At 51.3% G+C, this 22,664-nt stretch overlaps 3 protein-coding genes across 3 annotated transcripts; 2 read left to right on the top strand and 1 right to left on the bottom strand.

Annotated features, from left to right (window-relative positions):
- Positions 1-385: 385 nt before the first annotated feature.
- Positions 386-1,905, bottom strand: LOC119097991 (protein adenylyltransferase Fic-like). The gene is given in 5 exon segments (XM_037220924.1): positions 386-939; positions 942-1,302; positions 1,304-1,393; positions 1,395-1,619; positions 1,621-1,905. Coding segments are annotated over 5 exon segments (1,491 nt in total). The 5' UTR covers positions 1,882-1,905.
- Positions 1,906-7,730: 5,825 nt separating this feature from the next.
- Positions 7,731-15,109, top strand: LOC119099299 (UV excision repair protein RAD23 homolog B). The gene is made up of 5 exons (XM_037222423.1): positions 7,731-8,075; positions 9,539-9,617; positions 11,600-11,955; positions 12,857-13,384; positions 14,481-15,109. The coding sequence occupies exons 1-5, from the start codon at positions 8,010-8,012 to the stop codon at positions 14,589-14,591; spliced, it is 1,140 nt and encodes a 379-aa protein (XP_037078318.1). The 5' UTR covers positions 7,731-8,009; the 3' UTR covers positions 14,592-15,109.
- Positions 15,110-16,895: 1,786 nt separating this feature from the next.
- On the top strand, positions 16,896-21,927 carry LOC119099371 (U3 small nucleolar ribonucleoprotein IMP4-like). The gene is given in 8 exon segments (XM_037222507.1): positions 16,896-17,112; positions 18,033-18,141; positions 18,715-18,941; positions 19,310-19,417; positions 19,785-19,928; positions 19,930-19,965; positions 20,528-20,702; positions 21,688-21,927. Coding segments are annotated over 8 exon segments (966 nt in total). The 5' UTR covers positions 16,896-17,109; the 3' UTR covers positions 21,852-21,927.
- The last annotated feature ends 737 nt before the right edge of the window (positions 21,928-22,664 follow it).

The following is a 22,664-nucleotide window of genomic DNA, read 5'->3' on the forward strand; positions in this document are numbered from 1 at the left end:
AAAGAACACCCCACAGTCCATATTTGGTAGTTGTACAGTTGTCGCAAGATAAAGATTATTCCGTCAGAGCGCCAACGACGTCCTCCACGATCAAGACGGTCGTCGCGTCTATCTCAGGAACCAACCTCCGAAATACGGCAGATTTTCTCAGAGAGCTCAGCATGCCAATACCCAATGCTCAGGAAGTGAGCCGAACGTCTCTCAGCGTGCGGAGCAGGTACAATCACGGCACCGCAGAAAACGTAACATCAATATCAAATAATACTGCAAAGTGAGCACATACAGCTTGCAAAATAGTGTGCACTTATATATCCTCACAGCCACTAAAACAGCAACACCCAATGCATTCCTAAGGTTCAGGTGGGCTTGCCCCCCAAGGCTACCGTCATCTGTCCACGTCTTCTACATCTATGTCACGATCGATTTCGTTTTTCCGCACCTGGTTCGATCTCTCTACCTCTTCTACGCCAATAAACCGATTGCACTCCCCGTCCAATACGTGCTTTGGCCTACGCTCGCCATCTGCACCAACCGCATCATCACCCTGGCCTTCCAGATAATGTCTGGCTTGCTCCACTCCTTCCACGCTAACGCCAGCAGTCCGGCCGAGTCGCGCCTGAGACGTCCGGTTGCCCGCCTCTGCCACGTCCTTAGCACTGCGCTCACCCGGCACCGGAACCAACCTGTCCACCTCCTCTACACTGATGACATGCTCGCTCCCATCTTCCGGTGTATGTATAGTCCTGTCCGCCTCCTCTTCGCTGAAGTACCCCGTCGTGTCGCCCGGCTCGCGGTGGGCGACCGGCGCGCCGAACCCCACCAGGTCGTCGCCGCTGAAGTTGCGCACGAACGCGTCTTCGGCGTCGGCGCGGCGTGCGGCCGCCTGGCGTTCGGCCTCCGACGCCGCGATCTTGTGCACGTACTCGCTGGTCGCCCAACGTAGACGTCGAGCGTCTTCTCGGCGCACTCGGCGATGAAGCGCACAAACGGCCGCACGTCGCCCTCGTTGGCCAGCTGCAAGCAGCGGTAGTAGATGTGACGGTCTTGCTTGCGGATGATGACCGGCGGGAAGCCGGCCTGCATCAGGATCAGGTTCATCAGCAGCCGCGACGTGCGTCCGTTGCCGTCCGAGAACGGGTGAATGAAGACGAGCTTGTAGTGCGCCAGCGCCGCGTACTTAACCGGGTGCAGCGCCACCGTCTCCGGCGCGTTCAGCCACTGGATGAAGCCCTCCAGCAGGGGCGTGATGCGTGTGGGTGGCGGCGGCACGTGTTCGCTGACGTACACCTGCGTCGTGCGCAACCTGTCCGGCCGCCAACGGGTCGGCGTGACCCATCACGCGCCGGTGGATCTGCAGCAGGTCATCCAGCGTGATGTCGCCGATCCGGTGCACCCAGAGTCGTGTTGATGTACTTGATGGCAGCGTCCAGTCCCAAGATTTCGTTGTGCTCCATGACGCTGCGGCCGCCCACAGCCATGCGCGTCTCAACGACCATGCGCGTCTCGGCCAGCGTCATCGTATTGCCCTCGATTCCCACCGTGTGGTGGATTTGCTGAAAGTAGGCTTCCTTTTTGACGCGGCGCAGTGCCGAGCTGCTGTCTGGCACCTTCGCCAGCCTCCAGCAGCTTGCGATCGATGCGCCGCAGCAGCTCCAGGTCGCTTTGCTCCACCAGCGGCTGCGTCCGCTGTCGGTTCTGCAGCGCCCGCCGGTGGCCCGGCGCGAAGATGAGGGCACGCGTGTACAGATGGTTGGCGCGCGTCACGTCTGAGAGCTCCAGGAACTCACCATACTCAGTCAGCACATCTGGATGGCGAGGGCTGAGTGCCAGTGCGTGCTCGAACAGCTTTCCAGCCTTCTCCAGCTTGCCGAGTTGGCACATCTGGGCTGCAGCCTGTAGAGTGTTGCGGGCCCTCATACTCCGCATTCTTAGCTGCGAGGGGAAAGGCAAAAGTTGCTTTGGCTTGCAGTGATTGCATCTGCACTGAGACAGAGCTCCTGCTAATTTCAAGTGACAGTTGGCTCAAATTTTGCATGCATCACCACCAAATAACCTGCACTAAAAAGTTTCAGCAAATCATCAAAAATGTGGAGGTGAGGGTGCTAATGCCCCAATGTGGCCAAAACCAGACTTAAACTAGAAATTGAGTTTAACTGACCAATTTCCTTTTTGAAGTGGCTACTTATTTTGGGGGGAGACTAATTAAAAGCTGGGGATTCCTAGCCAACTACCTCAGAAACTATGCATATGCTCCAATGCAATCAATGCATGCAGTAGCAGGGGATCATGACCAGTGTCAACCATAAGCCTTGACAGCAGAAGTTTTCTACAGAAAGACCAGCAGAAGCAGCTATTCCAAGCACATCAAAAGGAAAACAATTACTTAATATAAAGCATTTCACATGGAGCTGTGGCAGATGCTCATTATTCATGAATGAGTGAATCAGATTTAAACTATCACTAACATATGCCTACTGAAACATGTGTAGTGATAAGCACACATTCAAATTTTGTGGTATTTGTGACTACATTTTATCACTTCAATTGCCTTGTCCTTCATACTGATCAATCATAAAAGCATTGTACTCATGACATGATGACAGAAGGAAACTGAAAAAATGCCCCCCTGTGGCAGGCAGTATTATGTACTTACTCTTTTGATCATGGTTAGGGTCTTTGGGGGCTAACTCAGTTCCAGGATTAAGGAAATTGGGACTAAGATCGTCAGTATGCAGATAAAGTTCATCTTCAAGAGGAAGAAAAGAGCCTGGCTTTGTTCCAACGATCAGTCCACCAGAAAAGTGTTCCAAAATGAGTGAGCTCAGCAGTGTGCAAGAGACACCTACCAAAAACACTACTATTGATGTAAGCTTGGACATGCTCACACCATGCTCCTGCAGGTCCTCATCAATCAATTTATGTGTCACTAGGTTTTCATGACTTCACAAAATCACTTCTCAAAAGTAACCACTCGTGCTGATTCGCAAAAGGGACAATGGTCGTTGATACTTGACCCAGCTATGAAGCTATATACACAAATAGCAACCAAATTTTTCCCTGTGAGAACAGAACTGTTAAAGTGATTCAGCGTATTCTGGACACACAATGCCCTTTATATGAGGATTTGGTGTGTGGACGCATGGAGAAAAGGTCGCGTATGGTGCTTCGCCTCACACTTCGATTTTAGTACACAAGTCTGCTACATACGTAAATACACGTAATCATTTTGATAAACGAACTACCCTGCGCCGAAGTTGTCATCACTAAATGAAGAAGCTGGACTACTAATTGAAGAAACGTGACGCTTCAAATCAAGTGGGCGGCAGTATTCATGCGGCTCCGAACATGGGTGTCGATTTCTGAAAATGATTGGGGAGCAGATTCAAGGAAGTTATCATTAGGGGGCATGGCCAAAACTTCTTGGGTTTGTGCCTGATTTTCTTATTATTACTCACATTATATATATATGCTTTGCTTACGTGTCTTTTCAAATCTTACGTGCGTGGCCACAGCAATTATGCATGGAATCAAGCATCAGAATACTCAACTTTGTTCAGAATCGAGAAGGGGAAGAGTTACATAACCCAGGTTTGGTCATGCGCGCTCGCAAGTCTAACAGCAAAACCCCCACACCCGGCATTGCAGTTTGCAGAGGCAGGGCGGCGTCGGTCCTGCGTCTTACACCAGGCGGTGGCGAACGGATGGGGGAAAAACGGCAATGTTTCTGGAGGAAACACCTTTGAACTCTTTAAAATGTCAATTTGAACGCCTGCAATGTGCTCTGGGAGTGATATTTTACCAGTGAAATTTTCAGACTTATGATATAAGCGGATTACCATTTATAACACTGTGAACCTTTGCAAGAATTTAATGGTGGAACAAGGACAGCTAAAAGTGGAATCTACGTTCGTGCTGCTGTCGCTGCATATTTTCATCAGAGGATAGGCTCAAAACTATTCAAGTGGAATATGCGCTGCAGTCCAATTTCTGAACAGTATGAATTCATTTGTTAAAACTTTTGGTTGCATTATTTTACGATGGATGTTCTCGGGCGCCAGGCGCCCACCACTCGGTGTCAGCCGCAGTACGCCGCTCGGTCTCATGAAAACTACAACCCTAGCCTCTGATATTCTTGCTACTAAGATTGTGAGCACGTAGGCCCAAAGCTGCTTTATGCAATTTGCTTCACATGATAATCCTGAACAAGGATCGATCGATATATTTTACTGACCTTTTTCATTCTGAACTTATTGTGATCCGCCTGTTGGTCATTACGGAAATCCTTTTTTCCGGGCAAAGGATCCAGTGTATAGACCAATAGGGAACAAATTATATTTCCCGGTCAGGGGCTTCAGGACCATTCGGTTACAGCGTGGAGTGCTCGCTGGCTGTCATGCCGGTGACACAGGGGCGGGATGCTCTGGCCGATACAGAAACCCTGAAAGGGACACGTCATACATTGTTGGCCTGCCTGACGGCAGAGGGCCCCTGACCCGATCATTTGTTCCCAAATAGACGCAGGGTTCTCATTTATACAAAAGATCACTATAATTGCAGGTGTCCCATAATTGGCAAAGAGACTACCACAGTTCGGCATAACGGACCCCTGGCTGAAATGGGATATAGAGCCCTCCGTTCGGTACCGGGGCCCTTCCTGACAAACTACCTTCCATTATCGCGTTGTGGACTCACATCGTTAACTTTCATCTCCACTTGCATTGCCAGAAGGCCTCGACCAACGCAAAGGACCCCTGGCTTTTGGGGTCCCGTCCCGGTCCCTGTCCAACAGATGTTGCCCTGGTCGACTCGAGGCCCATTGCGAACATTGGGCCCTCTATCAGGCATTGTGGGTCCCTGACCAGTAAAGAAACCCTCACTGTTGCAAGGGACCCGACACCCGACCCGGCACCAACCCACGAATCGCGGGTTTTGACCTTTTCCCTGCTTGGGAAATGTACCCCCAGCTCCCAGACCGACACGGAGCCAACTGCTCGGTTTTGGTGGTCTGTGACCGAAATAGAGACCCGAATTGCCCCAGGGTGTCTCCAGTCGGTGTAAGAGGCCCTCTAACTAACATCTGATGGCCCGGCCCTGCCCTCTTGCCCTCCAAGCGGGCATATGATCATCGATTTCGAGGGACCTTCCGGCTCCTCTGCGGGACCCCGAACACTGTCCCAGGCTGACGCTAAGCCCCTTGTAAATACCGGACCCTTACTAGGCTCTGTGGTTCGCTGACTGATACGGGAACCACTCATTGACTGAAGGGTCCCTACCAATGAAAATCGTGCATCTCGGCTCTGCCTTTGCTTGAGAAATGGGCCCTAAGTCCCAGACGTGACTGTGGAGTATAATCTTGTGACGAATATTTCGCGTGTTACGGTCGTTAAGTCTATCATTGTTGTGTGTTTCGCAAAATAGGATTGGTGAGGCCAAGTGGGAAAAACTAGCGTCAGATACATTAGAAAGCAGGATACTTCCCTGATTAGGCCCAATTTCCTCTGAGTGACGTTGTGGGGTTGGAGTACCCCCAACACAGACTGCCAAATACAGACCTCGTCAATACGTTTGCCTGATCTGTTTCGGTGAAAGATCTTCTCGTTCCACATCATGATAATTTCGTCTGGCGTCAATCGCCGAAGCCAGGCTTTGGTAATCGACACAGAGTCGGTATTATGTGACTTCGGATGTTGAACGTGTACGTCTTCGGGAGGCGAAGAGATCCCGTAAATTGATTTGTGCGACCAATAATGTCTCCCATGGAAATCCCGGCTGATTGCCGCAAAACGGGATGCAGGTGCATCACTTCCATTAGGCATGTTTGACACGGCTTGTGTTGATGGTTGTGGTTGGACGATTTCTGCTACCGGTTTAGCGGGCTGGTGTTGATTGTCAGGTTTTTGCAGCTCTGTGCTGGCATGGGGCCCCTGGTCAACGTAGGTAAACGCATTGCCTCAGTGGGTCCTCAACGGTGCAGGAGGACATTAAACTGATATTTCAGGCCACGACCGTGCGGTTCGTGATTGTTAATGCGACCTACAGTCAGTCCTTCGGCTCTTATGCCCTCCAGCCGGGCGCTTAATAGTCGGTTCCAGCGGGCCGCAGCGTCCCCTCTTCGTGCCTCATCGAACACTGACCATGGTCGGCTCGGCCCCTTGCGAGCACATAATCCTCTGTTCAGCGCTGCGTTTCCTGACCGATACGGGGGTCCCGACCAGTGCAAGTCACTGGGCCCAGCTTTGCAAATCACTGGCGACCATGGAGCCACCTGTGCGTTACTGGTCGTATCTGACAAACATATAGACTCTACCAACTCAGGGTACCCCTGATCAGTGCGCAGGGCCCTCTGGCCTGCCAATGGTGGTACGCGACCCTGCGGGCCGAGGCCCCTGAATACGACCTCTGGCCGGCCTTTTGGGTCCTTGTTCCCCCTCAACTCGGGCCATTATTCGTAGGCTACGAGGGATCTTTGGGCCCCCGGAACCTCAAGGGGGAAGGGTAAGAGAGGGAAATCGTAAATCTCGGCTTTGCACATGCTCCCTGTACCGTCCCTCCGCCTGCGTTACCGCATGTTTCAAAAACATACTTAAGTGAAACCTCATGACTCGTTGCATCTAAAAATTACACTGGGCAGCGCGACTGCAGCACCGCCAAAGCATAATGAGGATATCTGAACTTCAATCATTCTCGACTCAAAATTACGCTGTTAGCGTTTCGCGACAGCAATGCGCTTCTTCCTTGTAGGAGTGACCACTGTCGTCGCGGCAACCGCCGTACGTACCTGTCACATGGATATTGTTATTCCCCCATTCCCAAAGCCAAAGTGACCTTCGAAAAGAGCCGCTGTGGTAAACTTTGGGAGAAATCAAAAGCCATAGTGCAACGTTCGGTTGAAAACGCGGGAAAATAGCTTCATCTTGTCATATATTTTGTTTCAACAGTGTTTCCAGCTTACGTAGCATTTATAACACAAACAGTTTAACACGTCAGTGCGTTTTAAACATTAAAGAACAAAAGCAAAGTGAATGAAATGCATTTCTTTCATAATGATGAGCAGGGAGTAAAATACAATTTCTCCCGCAGGTTTGGCTAGTTCAAATAGAAATTTTAAGCTTTTTAGGACTTAGAGAAACATATGATTCGGAATCAAATTGTACGCGTGTGGTGTAACAATAGGTGAAAGGAAGAAAAGGGAGGGATTCTGCCTTTCAGACATTACGCCGGGATTCCCCCGTGGTACTTCACGCATGTATGACGCTGCATGCACGTCATGCGGTCTGATTCTTTACAGCGTATCGACAGGCATCAGATTAGTTAAGCAGAAGCTCAATGGGTGCAGGAATAAACCTCTGGTCTATAAGTGCATGGTCATGTCCAGCTGTGAGCCGGCTTAAAACAGATGGTTACGGGGGATATATAAAAACTTCCCACTGGCATGATCACAGTGTCAAAAGCATATAGCCAGACTCACAACGACTGACAAAATTTATGCCGGAAGTCTGAAAGTGGGCGTTTGAGGTGAATAATACCAGTAATTTTCGAGGATTGTCATGGTGCCTTAAACGGTTGCAAAATAGTACCGCCGGAAGCAAGCCGTTACGTCACGAAGAGGGGTCTACAACTACTGCGCTTGTGCGCCAAAATGACAAGTCGTTTCCTGCGACAGTGGCGCAGAAGCAGGTTCTGGACGGTTAGGTGCTCAGGGAGCGTCGTCCCAGAGAAGCGGTCCCTCACGTTTGCGAGTGCGTTTACGTCATCCAATGCTCAGCGATTGGAATCTCTGAACTGGGTTGGGCGGTGGGATTGAGGCAGCAAGAGTGGCCTAAATCCGATGAGGATCCTGGATATTTGTATTCGCCAGATGCTTTAGAAGACTTCGGCAGTGCCGCGTCCAACCGTCGCCGAACTACTGGAGAATACTCCGGTGTTTTGACAACAGTGCTCACGGAAATCAACCTCTCGACATCTGGATCACTTAGCTGCTGGCCTTGCCAGCTCATAACTGCTTCAAAATGCTCATCACAATGAAGAATTTGCAGCAGCAGACCTTCCAGATAGATATCGATGCATCCCAGTCTGTAAGTTGACTATATTGTTATATTGTCCACCATGGTGGTTGTTTCCATGAACTATTAATGCAGAGAACTTGCACTGCATCAGTTGTGTGTTTTGCATGATGTTCTCTGTTATCACTTGCACTTATTGAATGCATTATTCAGGTTAACTGAATGAAGACACTGGTGCACCATAAAGGGTGCTTTTTGCCATGTTATGGTGTCCCTTTCTGTAAAGTATTCTTATGTGACATGCATAGCAGTCCCTTCTTCACATGTTCTGAACCTGTAAACCAAAAGCTGTTGCTTGTTTTTCCATCTGGTTTGTGATTCAGGATGGCATTATTGTGTGCCAAACACTGGAGCTCTGTGTGATAGTAATCATGCTGTTAATCCTTCAGAAGGCAACATGGACATCTTGCATTGATTACAGACATGGCCTTGCCAGAAAACTCAAGCAACTTGGTTTGACAAACCATATGAGATTGCTTTTAGTTACTTTATTTGGCATTTTCAAAGCTAAACAGATATTTTTTGCATTTATGATATGCAATCTGGATCTGCTAAAACTGCATGTTATTGTGAACATGTCTGGCATAGCAGCACAATTTTGGCCACCATTACAGTGCTTGTACATGGAAAGCCTCAGTACTCAGGGCTTGGTGCATGGTCAGCACCAATTTCATTACATATCTTTTGTTTTAAGGAAATGTGATGTTTCAGTATGACATTGCCCAAAATACTCGGACAGTTTTTTCACAAGCTTTTGTTTTAAGGCAATGTGATGCTTTAATGGACCATTGCACAAAATACTCAGAAAAAAATTAACTAAAAAATATATCAAATCAGCATTTGCCCAGGTCTTAGGGGTGGCACTCACAAGTACAAGTTTAAGAGGCACATGTTCAGTAGTTGTCTGGCATAAAGGATAGGTTTTTCAGGCTAGTTTGCACTTATCTTAGTGCAAATGATCTTGTAAACTTTTGAAAGACCTGACTCTGGGATGGACTTAGGAATCAGCTGCTGACTAACCCACACATGCTTGGATCAGTGATATATACACATGGTGGTCCTTGGGATGTGTGCCCCTGTATTCAAGTTTGCATGCATTGTGATATGCATGCAGCTTATATTAAACATTATAGATATTGTATGAAAGGAAACACATCTGAATATATATCTGCATATATCATATGTACAGTATCTGAAGCCATGAAAAAATATTGCATGCCAGTGGTACACTAAAATACTTATGGTAAAAATGTGTACTGTGACTTCATGCATGTGGCCCTGTTCTGAATGGTTTATTGTTCCATGTAAATGGTGTTCTGTAGGATCATGTCGCAAGATTCCTATACATCTAGTGGTCTTCCATGTCATTTTGGTACTTATTTGTGCCTTTCTTTTCTGTCTGGCAGGTACTTTTCAGTGTATTCTGCTTGATGCTTCAAGTTCTGTGACCCATTAACCTTTTGTGCTAATTTCAGGTCAGAGAACTCAAGGAAAAGATTGAAAAAGAGAAGGGGTCTGACTACATTGCTTCTGGTCAAAAACTTATTTATGCAGGTAAGCATATTAAATGAAGTTGCAAATTATATTTGGTTATAAAAACAACCCAGGCACATGGGCTTAATTGTTGTTAGGATATTGGTTAACAAATTGATCATCACAAAGTTTCCTTGAAATACTGGAACATATTAGGTTGTACAATATTTGCTTTGCTGCAGAAATTCTGCATTGGATGTGGTAGTTATGCATAAGTGTGCCAAGGACAGAGGTGAGTCTTGGTTTGGCAGATCCGAGGCCACATTAGCCACAAAGTGTATGGTGCCTGGCTTAGGCAGACCTAATGCAGATCAAGTCTAGGTATCAGGCTATCTATCTAGGTCTGTGTATGAATGATTCTGACAAGCTGAGAATAGCCTGAATGAGGCCCGTACTCTGCATCAGTGTTTGCATTACAGCATTTGTTTAAGGCCAAACATGTGCCTGTAGAAAGCTGTATGTTTCATATAATTTGTCTTGTGATATGGGCCTGCAGTACCCAAATGTAGCATTTCTCAGAACACTCACATTACCATTATTGTTTTTTCAATAGCTCAAATGGTCCAAACACCTGGTCTCCTATTTACCCATGCATGGCAGGGTTTGTTTGAGTTAATTTAGGTGTTTGCTGTTCGCCCTTGACTGGAATGACCCACACCCTATGGCAATGGCCACACTAAAAGTCAGATGATGTTAGAGCACAGGGCAGGCAATTCCAAGCATGACAGTCTGCTACCTCTGACTCAGAATTTTATGGGAGTGGTGGGGTTGGGGCTCACACAGCAAGCATAGCTTGACATCAGTGCTGATCCCAGAAATCCATCTAATCACAAATGCCTTTATCAAATCTTCAGTAAGTTCATGACTTCTTATGCACCTTGGCATTTGTGCCATTCTAAACTAGCATACTCAGTAGCTTGTGTCATTCAAAAGTAACATACTCAGTGACAATTTACAAATGTTATTCTTCATGGCTTGGGGAAGTCATGTCTTATCTTTGCTGGATTTTATACAACATTCTTCTCATTAAAATGCAGAGGCTCATTCCAACAATTAGATGTCATGGATATTTTTTATTTTGTCATGTTCGTCAGCAAAAATATATTTCTTTATTATGGTGGCGAGAATGCTGTATGTGCTTGTGCCATCTTGTCTGATTTGTTTCTGAATGAATCAAATGCATGCTGTTACCAATACATGGGAGGCAAACTGAAAGTTGAATCAGAAAAACTGCTGTAGACTGCTGGTAGTGTAGTGGTTAACACATCTGTGTTAACCACCGCACGTCTGGGAAACCAGAGGTACAGGGTTCGATTCCCCGCGGTGCCCGTCCTTCCTGCCAGGGTGAGAGGCAGGTGACGCCATATAGTCTCAGCAGCTGAGGGCGTCGTAAAGCCTCGATGACACCCACCCACAAATAGCTGATGAATTGGCAGGATTTCAATGATGTTATCATGACATCAGGAATGCCAAGGTCATTTTGAAAAACTCTCTGATATACCTTTATCATTTTCGCGGGCGTGTAGCTCAGAAATTAGACGGGCTTAGGTGGTAGGAATGGCAGGATTGCGAACAGCACCGAAAGGTCTACAGGATGACTATTTCAGTGCAAAACCCCATACAAATGTGGACCACTCTCTTTAAATCAAATGTAGCGAGAGACGTGATTCTGATTCAGGTCGACCATGATGCAAGCAGGTGATGCTACTGGGTCTCACTTTGGCCTTGAATCAGGCAGAGCTGCGCCTGAATCCAGAATAGCGTGATTAGAATCTGAATGAATCCTTGGACCAGTAGCTGTCTGGTCAAAGCTGTGTTGTGTACTGTTTGGGTGTCCCATATTTCCCGTGCTCAGTTAAGCGTCCCATACGTACACTGAACACTTACCAGTTATGTACTTTGCTGTTGAAGGATGCGTTATTAATCAGCAGATAAGTCTCAGTGCCTGCGTGGCCAGTGCTTTGCTGGCTGATATGGACGCTAACCGACCCCTATCTGCGCAGGCAAAATTTTGGCCGACGACACACCGCTCTCCGAGTACAGCATCGACGACAAGAAGTTTGTGGTGGTGATGGTGATGAAGCCGAAGCCGGCCCCGCTGCCGACCGGCCCCGCAGACCCGACAGCTCCGGCGCAGACAGCGCCGACGCCGGCCGCGCCATCTGCACCCGAACCCGCCGCCCCGGCGCCGGCGCCGACCGCGGCTCCCACTCCGGCTCCGGCTCCGGCTCCTGCTTCGGCTCCCACTCCGGCGCCGGTGCCTGAGGTCGACCCGTCCGGGGAGTCGACGCTGCTCACAGGAGACCAGCTGGAGACGGTCGTCAAGAACATCATGGATATGGGCTACAGTCGGGACGAGGTAATTTGTCTGTGATGTGGGTGGAGCAAGGTGTGCACATGAAGACTCCGCGGGTTGCCATGCGGTAGATTTACGTGCAGCCTCTTGCGTCAGAGTTAGCAGCCGCCGTGCATCGACTATGGAACGGAACTTTGCCTTTTGTCTCTGCAAGCTCGGGAGCACACGCTCGAAAGTAAATCTAGGTGAATGTGAATGATAGCACGTGAAGCTCATTGAACGCCATTGAAATGGATCTTCACCTGGTGTGTCATAAACCAAATGTCATCAGGCGCGCCTTCTGGTTGCGCCGCCGTTGATGCCCATCTGCGACCCAGGAGGCAGTTCAGCGGCTGTCTACCCCGGTCCAACACTGAAATGGGGGAGCGGCGTTTTTCCGCCTGTGCAAGCTTTACTACCGCGCGATCACAACTGACTTGCAGTCGTGCGCAGCACCCGACAATTGAGCCGCCATCTAACCAACAAAAATTCGTTGGCGCTATAACAACGCTGCCGTGGCTGTGACGTTCAACTGTGATATGTGCCCCTGACATTCCTGACGTGGATCACTTAGTGGTATAGTTGTGACGCTAGGCTGCGATAGCCCTGATTTGATCCCGGATTGCCACAATGTATGTTAGCATCGCGTCCGTTTGCCGCGGGCCGCAACACCAACAGCTGGCCAGGCGCCACGCAAGGGGCGCGTTGTACGGGAATCACTGTCATGGTTATATCGGTGGCAGCGCGTACTTAAATACCCCTTGGTAGTAACAGCGGTGACCAAGCTTCCCAGGGGCACTATTCTGCGCCTTCGGGTCATCTGATGGCGCGGGGGGCGGGCGGCGGTGATGGCCGGCGCCGGGGTCCGCGGACGCCCCCCCCCCCCTTCCTCTCTCCCCCTCACCCGCCCCCGCCCCGCCGCCAGGTCCTGCGCGCGCTGCGCGCCAGCTTCAACAACCCGGACCGGGCCGTGGAGTACTTGCTGTCGGGCATCCCAGAGGCGGTGCTGGAGAGCATGGCGGCCGGCGGTGGCGAGGAGGCGCCGGCCGGAGAGGAGGAGGAGGCGCCGCCGCCAGCCGACACGGCCCAGCAGCTGGCGGCGCTGCGCGCGCTGCCGCAGTTCCAGCAGATGCGCCAGATGGTGCGCTCCAACCCGTCGCTGCTGCACGCCGTGCTCGTCGAGATCGGCGAGAGCAACCCCCAGCTGCTGCAGCTCATCTCTCACAATCAAGAGGCGTTCGTGCGCATGCTGAACGACTCGTCGGAGGCGGAGCCGGCGGCCGGTGGCGGCGGCGGCGGCGGCGGTGGTGGTGGCGGTGGCGGCGGGCAGGGAGGTCAGGGCGGCCAGGGCCGCGTGCCGCCCGCCGGCGGCCAGGGCCGAACTGGCGAGGGTCTGCTCGGCGGAACCACCACCATCCACATCTCGCAGCAAGACCAGGAGGCCATCGAAAGGGTGAGCGACCTCGGTCAGGCGGACTTCCGAGAGGGGCGGGCAGTGCTGCCCCCCCCCCCCCCCCGATCTCCCGCCGACTGCGACACAAGCGACGCTGTTGAACCGGAGCGGTTTCGCGTGTCTAGAGAGTCATGTCCTTACCACTGTTACATTGCTATTTTTGTTTTTATCGAAAAATACTCAGTGTGGTTTTAACCTGAAGGTCTTTGGTGTAGTGCACTTTGCTACACCTTCCATGGAGTTAATACGAACGATATCCATATAATTGACGTTGACATTGGATATTATCTATGTTGACCCTTGGAAGGTGCATCAAATGCACCGATATAGAGGTTTATTGAACTGAACCATACTGAGTATTTTTCCGCTGGAACATCAATAAAAGAATAAACCGTGCTTTGATTATGACCGCAAATGATTGTATAAAGGGCCGTGTGCCATCGTATCGGAGTGTCATAGCGTGGCATGTCGTGCGTCTGCGGTTAAAGGGTGAGAAGGCCGCCCGTCCGAAACTGCATCCATATATATTTTTATTGTCTTGGCGGTTATAGGTCATTGTCGTGAGTTGTTGTCGAGAGGTTTGGTGTCTTGAGGAGTCAGAATTTCCATCTTTTCAAATGTCCACTAAGTGGCCCCTTTAAAAGCATCCTTGAACGTTTTGCTTTTCGCTCTTTTCGAATGTCGGATTTTTGCAGTGGTGCCAAACATGCCGGCAAGGCTCAGTTTGAATGCCAATACGTGGCATTTATACCAAAAACAGATCCTGGCCGTGTTTTCCCGTCATATCGGCATCGAGCCCAAATGTAGATCTGCTATGTGTGTCTAGATCTGTATGTGTATGTCAAGATCTATATTTGTTTTGAGCAGTAAGCCAGCCATGCACCTTGTATTGCATTGTGCGGCATGCACCCGTACCGTCGGCCGACTAAACGCCGCCACTATCTTCGCACGTCGCTTCCCCCGATAAGACCACCGGTTATCCGAATATCGTTGGCCCGTGGCGCGTGTTTGCGCTGCTGCCGTGTGCTCTGGTACGGTCTGTCGGCATGAAGTCGGCGTGGCTGCCAGCCCACTGACCCCTCATGTTTCGTTCCAGCTAAAGGCGCTGGGCTTCCCGGAGCAGCTGGTCGTCCAGGCGTACTTTGCGTGTGAGAAGAACGAGAACATGGCGGCCAACTTCCTCCTCTCCCAGGGCTTCGACGACTAGGGCGCGGCGGCGAGCGGCGGCCGCGCGCGCGCGCGCGCTCCGGACTTCTTTTCACCCTTTTCAAGCCCGTACCCCGCTGGATGAGTCGGTCCGCCTGCCCCGAGCGCCGCTGTTTTGTTTGGCACCAGTCCCCGCCTCCAAACGTATTCAGACACCGTGACCGGACGACGCGCGATCCAGAAGCCGCTGCCCGGAAGGTGGGGTGTTTCACCTGGGGAGGTGTAGTATACGCGGAGCCAGCTAACACAGACGTGTTTCGTGTTTCCCAGAATGTGTTTCCGTTGGGCATCCAGCTAAACTTATTCGCTTGTTGATCTTGTGTAAGCTAATGCTGGTCAGGCATGTCCGAAGCACGGATAGTCCTGGATGCTGTAGGTCGGCTTCGTTTCATCTGCCGTGTGTGAGTCGGCCCTAGGCGCCATCTTGTGGGACACATTTGATCCGATGGGTTGGCTGGATCCGTAATGTGGACACAGTCTGTTTTATAAAACTGGTTAAATAAATGCGTCTGGAAGCATTGTTTTTGCGTAGAGAAAGAAGCATCAGCATTGGGTAAAAGGGAAGGTGGCGAATACGGCGTGAGCTATCAGACGCGTTCATGGTGGAAGAGACTGGACTGGGAGGCGGGTGTTCTCGACATCTCAGGTTCCCAAAGTCAGCGAAACTGAAGCGCGCGACACAACGCTGAGGCAAAACTGCTGTCGTGTCCTACCCTAACCTATGTCCGGAAACAGAACAAGTAATTCAATGGTCACGGGTAATCCGTCGACCACTGCCGCGTTTAACGTTGTCTGCACATGTGACGCCAGTTTGTGTTCACATTGAGCGGAGCCTCTAGCCGCGCCAGTTTTCGGAAGCCGGAAAGTGTGGAAGTTCAGCGACGAGTTCGGCCAGACGCGCTCTTGACGTGGCTTGCATGTATCTGCTGATCCCTACGCCGTTTCATCACGACTTTGTCACCAACAACCGATGCGGTTCGTTAGATATGTCTTTACTGTACAACACGCGTACGTGCTGATAGATAAGGCTGCGTATTTTTGAATGGTGGCGGTGCCCTCGCCACCGCATCCCATTCATATGGGAGACAGGCAGCTTCCCGGAAGTTTTTTCTGCGGTGGTGTGGAGGGGAGACAATTTGGAAAAAAGGTACTGCTGCAGGTGGCCCATGTATGTTTTACACTCTGATTGGTAGTAATGCTGTTGCACAACTACGCAGCAAAGCGGCCATACGATCAGTCCGCAGTCAGTCCTGGCGGGGAGGGGGGGGGGGGGGGGGGCAGCAGGGTCACTGGCAGTGTGGCTGCCGGCGACGGACGGGAAAAGGGCTCAGGCTAAGGAATATATGACAGGAGAGCCTCATTCTATGACTTGGCTTTTTTACAGGACAAAATCCAGTTTAATGCCTTTCTTTGTAAATCACATTGTTTCCAACAGTTAGTATTTGAAGCTTTCGAATTAGTTCCGCCCACCATGATGCGACAGATCTTCTCTCTAGAAAAATAACCCGTAACATCTAGGCACATGAAAACTCAGGTCCACTATGGGCCATCGATTGTCATTTAAAATTCTGACCAGCAATCGTCGAGTTCGTATTTTGGCATCTACCCCGTGGAAGTAAATGCCCCCTCAAGCGCCCCAAATACCGACCCGCTCGAGGCATTCGCCTACCCAGGGAAACAATGCTGAAATGGACGAATAATCGTGGGAAGTTGGATGACCTTATTTACCGAATGACATGGATGAGTCCAATAGGATTTTAATGTTTTCAAAATATGTCAGGGTGAATTGTGAGCGGACAATTACTTCCATCTCTACCTCCCCCCACCCCTCGCCTGGTCGCCGGGCTTGCTTCCAAGAAAAAGTTCCAGAAGTATACCCTGAGCCTGTCCCATACTTTTTCGAACGTTCCTACGCCTGTGGTTGCACCCATCGCTTTTTCCACGCTACCAACGGTGTACTGCCGGGTGCATTTATACGGAAAGCACGATCGTAGGATTCTTACAGCCATTTCTTTATTTCTTACTTATGTTATCTTACCTCGATCTCCTTGCTCCGAACACCATGCTAAGGTATAATTCGGTTGGAACTTTTGTTAGCCAGTGAGTACTCAAAATTATGATTAAATGGCAACTATGGTGAGGGTAGGTCAGAAACTGCAAACAATGCCTGAAGGCAACAACGCGATCGGCTACGAAATGGCCACAAATTAGTGATCTCTTTTTCATGCAGAATGGCGCGGGAAACGGCGCAGACGTTTCGTACACTACCGCACACGCGCATGCTGCGCGCATTCGAGGCTAATGAATGGCGATGCGGGGCTCGCTTGCTAGGTGCTGAGTTCGCGTGGTGGTCGCGTGTTGATTGGGAGTCAATTTATGGCAGCTTGATTGCGGTAGGAAGGCCGTAGTAATTAGGAGCGTAGTGTGTTCAAGATGAAGGAGTGGTCGGTCGGTGAAGCCAACTGAAAACTTGATCCACCGCGGTTTCAATACACAGCCTCAATTCTGAGGGAATCACGATGGTAAGCTTTTAGGGGCAGGGGTTGGCGCAGTATGATGAAGATTGCCGTCCTTGCTGGACAGTTACAGACATTTGCCTGCTGTCAAGACCTCCACCATTATAGTTGTTCATAGGCTGGTGGATATTTGCCCTGATCCTTGCACTGAATGATGGTTTCTGCAGAAACCTTGAAACCCATAGGCCTTGCCTTCCATCTGGGGTATTAAAACAAATGGTGATTCGATGACAGACAATCTTGACAAAGCCATTACTGCAAGTGCTCCCCAGTATAATGTAAGGTTCATGACAGGCATGCTTTTCCTAGATATAACTATATTTGTTGCTGGCAATGGGGTTCTTGAATTCTCCTGCATATTTGTCATTTGCATTACCTGGCTATGTCGCTGAGGCTTTTCTTGGTGGCTATGGTGCAGGGTTATTTTTGCCTGTCTAAGAGCATTTGGAATGGATAATGCTTATGCACAATGCTGTGAAGCATGACAGTATGAAGGTTGGCCATGCATGAACAGGTTATTCCAGTGGAGAGCATATGGTGATGCATTTTCAGTATTCTAGCTCTAGCAGTACAATATTATGCTGGAACTTAAGTATGTTGATTTGCCAACCCACAGGTGCTGTTGCCTGCATTGTTCCATAATGTACCTGACATTGCATGGGCATAACATGCTCATCATTGATATAAGTAAGAAAGGCATTGAGCCCTTCAGTATTAAGAGTAGGACATTCTTCTGCAGACCGTCATTGACTCAAGTAACCAGGAGGCACTGGTTAAATGGCATGAAACATATGTTGACCATTGTGTGATACATAAATAAATAAATATATGCCATATTTAACCTTCTGATGCATAGAAATAGCTTAAAAACTCCCAATACATAACATGCACTGGAATTGATGTTATGTGCATTCCTTATATTCCAGCTTCGGCGTCAAGCACGGCTGAGGAGAGAGTATTTATTCAGGAAGTCAATTGAGGAGCGTCAGAGGACCACCCAAGATAAAAAGGATCGTCTGAAGGCAGCATTGGCAGGTTGGTGTTTTCCCAGTCATCTTTGTGGCTTTCCTCTGAGATGATAAGAAATCAGGTGTTCATGGTCATCGGTACATTATGACTAACATGGTTTTAGTATACTCATTGATCTCATCCAGGCTGGGGCCAATGCCTTGCTATACATGCAGACTGAAAGGGCCTGAAATTGCCAAGTGATGGCAGAAAGCTGCTATCTGGAATTATCTATGTTGGTTAAATAACTTGGGCAAATAATTCTTGGGTATTATGTCAGACTGCATGGCAATATGATAGATAGAGTAAACACCACCCAAACACAACCCAATTACAAGAGTGAGGCCATAAATTGAACATGGGTCACAGGTTTTGTGTGGCATGTCTTGGTCTCATTTTTCAGATGTTCAAAGTTAATGTGTGGTCTTTGATTTGACCTTCTAGGCTGATTTCAGGTCATCTTCCATGGCTGTGAGGGATGCCATCCTGTAACAGCATGCCAGGAGGAAAGCATGACTTGTTAGGTCATGTGGCAGCTCTGTGATGGCAGCCCCTCCTCCAATGGGCATGTTCCTGCTGACGCCTGGTCTCGCCCGCCAGAGAATCGGCCGCTGGACACCGACCTGCGCTATGAGGGCCTGAAGCTGCACGCGCAGGGCGAGTGGGATGACGCCGGACCGCGTCTGGCCGCCGAAGCCGGCACAGAGTCGGGCGGTGCGGCCACCTCCCACGTGGACGACGAGTATCGCTGGGCGGGCGTGTACGACCCCAAGATCATTATCACCACCTCGAGGAACCCCAGCTCGCGGCTCAAGAAGTTCGCCAAGGTCGGCCCGCCGGCCAGCGCTGGCTGCTGTGTTGTGCGCCTGGTCTCCCATGCATGCTGGTCTGCATCTGTGCTATCTGTGCTGGTCTGCATCTGTGCTGTGTGATACCATTGGAACTGTGTGGTGTGGATCATGCTAGTTTTGCAGCTCTCACTATCCTCCTGTTTGTTCGGTGTCTCCTGGTTGGCGACGTATCGAGGAACCTAAAAGCTTGTGCCCTCGTTTTTGTTTTGAGTCCGTCACATTCCGTGTGCTGCACCATGACAAGTATTGTCATTAGGCACGACATGCATGAGTCACACAAACTCTATCTGACCTTCAAGCCCATTGTATGACCCAACAGTTTACCGAGTGTTTGCGTGCTGCAGGAGATGAAGCTGGTCTTTCCGAACGCGCAGCGGATGAACCGCGGCGGCTACGAGCTGACCCAGCTGCTGGACGCCTGTCGGGCCAATGGCGTGACGGACTTTATCAAGGTGAGCGCCAGGCAGCGCTGGGATCGCGTCGAATGGACGGATGCGAAGCGGCCGGCGCGGCGCCGGCATGGGCTTTTTGGGCTATTTGGGTGCAGTGCTTGTACCGTTTGTGTGCTTGCGTGCGTGCGTGCGTGCGTGCGTTCATTCGTTCCTGCGTGTGTTTGGGTATATATGTATGTAATCTGGTATATATATATATATATATATATATATATATATATATATATATATATATATATATATATTGGTATATGATGTAGGCACGAACTTGTGTGTCTCGCCGGAGACAGCTGACGGCGCGTCCCGTGCCCCGGGCAGCGGGCGCCCTCGGCCGCGCTCGGCGCTGACCCCGGCTGTGACCCGGCAGATCAGCGAGCACCGCGGCGAGCCGGCCGGCCTGACTGTCTGTCACCTGCCGTATGGGCCGACGGCCCACTTCACCCTGCTGGACGTGGTGATGCGACACGACATCCCCGACATCGGCACCATGTCCGAGCAATACCCGCACCTCGGTCTTCCACAACTTCAAGACCAAGCTGGGCCGGCGGGTGAGCGCCTCGACGCGAAGCGCTGCTCGCAGCTGGCTGTGCCCTGACATGCGCTTCGATGCAGACCCACGAATCACGTCACGACTTCGTTCTCGAACGGACGACACTGTTGTAACGGCTTCGTGCGTGAGGAGTGAGCTTGTTAGGTACCGTTGCTTAGGTTGCTTTTGCGAAATAGATAGTGCAACTTAACCTACAGCTTTCCCTGAAAGGGCATTGTTGTACTTCGTCACACACAGTGTTGCCATTTATCGCAGAAGGTGAGTTTAGTGCTTATTGCGACAAAGGCAGGTGCGGTTTGAAAGTTCTTTGAGGGACTGCTGGAGGGAAAGGGCAGACCATTGGAGCGGCTGCGGCTTCGCCTTTGCTCGTCCCGACTTCCCATGACCGAGGGCAGACCATTGGAGCGGCTGCGGCTTCGCCTTTGCTCGTCCCGACTTCCCATGACCGAGCGGCGCTCTGACCGGGCAGACCATTAGAGCGGCTGCGGCTTCGCCTTTGCTCGTCCTGACTCCCCATGACCGAGCGACGCTCTGACCGCGACGTCGCCGCCCTGCTCCAGGTGCAGGACATTCTCAAGTACCTGTTCCCCGTGCCGAAGGAGGACAGCAAGCGCGTGCTGACCTTCATCAACCACGACGATTACATCCTGTTCCGTCACCACACGTACCGGCGGGCGGCCGGCGGCGGACGGGAGCTGCAGCTCAGCGAGGCTGGCCCGCGCTTTCTGCTGAAACGTGAGCTACCGGGGCGACTTCCGACCGGACCCGGGGAAACGGGCGGACAGGCGCGCCACGTGCGCTTGTCTGTCCTGTCCGATGAGGCGCGTGTCTGTCTGATGTCCTGTCTGTCCTGTTTGATGAGGCGAGCGTCTGTGATTTCCCGTCGGATGAGGCGAGCGGCAGCCTGATGTCCCGTTTGTCCTGTCTGATGAGGCGTGCGTCTGTCTGATGTCCTGTCTGTCCCGTTTGATGAGGCGAGCGTCTGTGATTTCCCGTCGGATGAGGCGAGCGGCAACCTGATGTCCCGTTTGTCCCGTCTGATGAGGCGTGCGTCTGTTTGGTGTCCTGTCTGATGAGGCGTGCGTCTGCCTGATGTCCTGTCTGTCCTTTCCGATGAGGCGCGTGCCTGTCTGTTGTCCTGTCTATTCTGTCTGGTGAGGCGCGCGTCTGTCTGATATCTCGTCTGATATCCCGTTTGTCCTGTCTGGTGAGGCGCGCGTCTGTCTGATGTCCTGTTTGTTCTGTCCGATGAGGTGTTTGTCTGTCTGATGTCCTGTTTGTCCAGTCTGAGAGAGCGTGCGTCTGTCTGATATCCCGTCTGATGAGGCGAGTGTCTGTGTGATGTCCTGTTTGTCCTTGTCCTGACGGGGTGCGTATCCGCTGGTGCTGTGCTGGTGTGGGCACGCAGTCCGCAATGCTGGGAGGCGGTTGTCAGGACTGAGTGTTTTTTGACCAGGCCTTTCTCCCGACGCGTTTGTGGGGTCCGGGTTTGCCCCGGCGTATTGCAGCGGATATTTTGCTAGGCCCGGCCATCGTCCGGTTTTCTGAGGGGTCTGTCGCCATGCCCTTCCGCGGGCATGTAGCGTCTCCTCCAGGCGCGCTCCATCAAATGCTTCGGCAACGTGCTCATTAATCACGGTTGCCCGTGCCAAACATGAGAAACCTCACATTGCGGGGTGTGTGACCCGTGGCTGCCTGACGGTCCGTCCCTCGCCGGCAGTGTACGAGATCCGGCTGGGCACGCTGGACCAGGGCGCCACCGCCGAGCTGGAGTGGGTGCTGCGGCCCTACATGAACACGGCGCGCAAGCGGCGCTTCCTCTCGGAGGAGGACGCCTGGCAGACCACCGGCGACGGCGACGAGGCCGACGAGCCGCCGTCGTGACCGGCGGGCCGCGGCCCGGGCTGGGCGACGGGCGACCCCGGAGCGGATGGTTGGGAGCGTGGGCCGGAGGGGAGACGGGCACTGATGACGTCACGGCGGCACTGACCACTGCAGCCAATACAGGTGACAACCAGACGCGTGTTTGTCCGGGACGGAGTGCGGCTGGTACGAATTGGATGGAGGTAGACACGGCACTCGGACACGGGATAACCGGGCGTCGCCTCTCGCTCCGGTGGCAGGCGATGAATACTGACAGCGCACCGCCCTGCTCTGGCTCCTCCTGAAAACACGTCGCCTTGGCAGGGATGACCTGCCCCCTTTCTCCAGTCCTCATTGAAGCAATGCTGGCAAGTTAGTGCAGTTATGCAGTACGAATCCTTTACAAGCGGCTTTCACCACATAGTGGCACATTGGCATGCTTCCCGCAGGAGGTAGATACAGTGCAACCTTCATTCCATGGGAATAATACGGCACACCGACTTGGACCGCCCAAGTTCGGACAGTTCCGTCGAATGACTGTCAGAATCATCCGGCGGAACGCGTTGCGTTCGGGGAGAAATCACGGCAAGACCAGCCTCAGTATCTGCGTTACCACTGTATGCGTGTTCTCCGCTGATGGTGGGTTTATCGGCATGAATATCTTGTCCAGAAAGTCCTGTCTCGTAGTGCATGGCAAGGCACACAGCGACACGTTCCAGATCGGCTCTGAGTTTACCGGTATTAGAGCCACCTGCGTCCCAAGCCGCCCTTGCAAACTCGCAATGGCAGAACAGCTCCAGTGATCTGGGCACGGCGCAGCGAGTAGACCGCGCG

This window comes from Pollicipes pollicipes, unplaced genomic scaffold, assembly GCF_011947565.3.
Source record: "Pollicipes pollicipes isolate AB1234 unplaced genomic scaffold, Ppol_2.1 Scaffold_4740;HRSCAF=5597_pilon_pilon_pilon, whole genome shotgun sequence".
Taxonomy (NCBI): Eukaryota; Metazoa; Arthropoda; class Thecostraca; order Pollicipedomorpha; family Pollicipedidae; genus Pollicipes; species Pollicipes pollicipes.

Bases quoted from the DNA above. Each gene is read 5' to 3' on its own strand.
- LOC119099299 (XM_037222423.1), top strand. From the start codon at position 8,010: ATGCTCATCACAATGAAGAATTTGCAGCAGCAGACCTTCCAGATAGAT. The intron at 8,076-9,538 runs GTAAGTTGACTA...TGCTAATTTCAG, and splicing joins ATATCGATGCATCCCAGTCT to GTCAGAGAACTCAAGGAAAA. The intron at 9,618-11,599 runs GTAAGCATATTA...CTATCTGCGCAG, and splicing joins TCAAAAACTTATTTATGCAG to GCAAAATTTTGGCCGACGAC.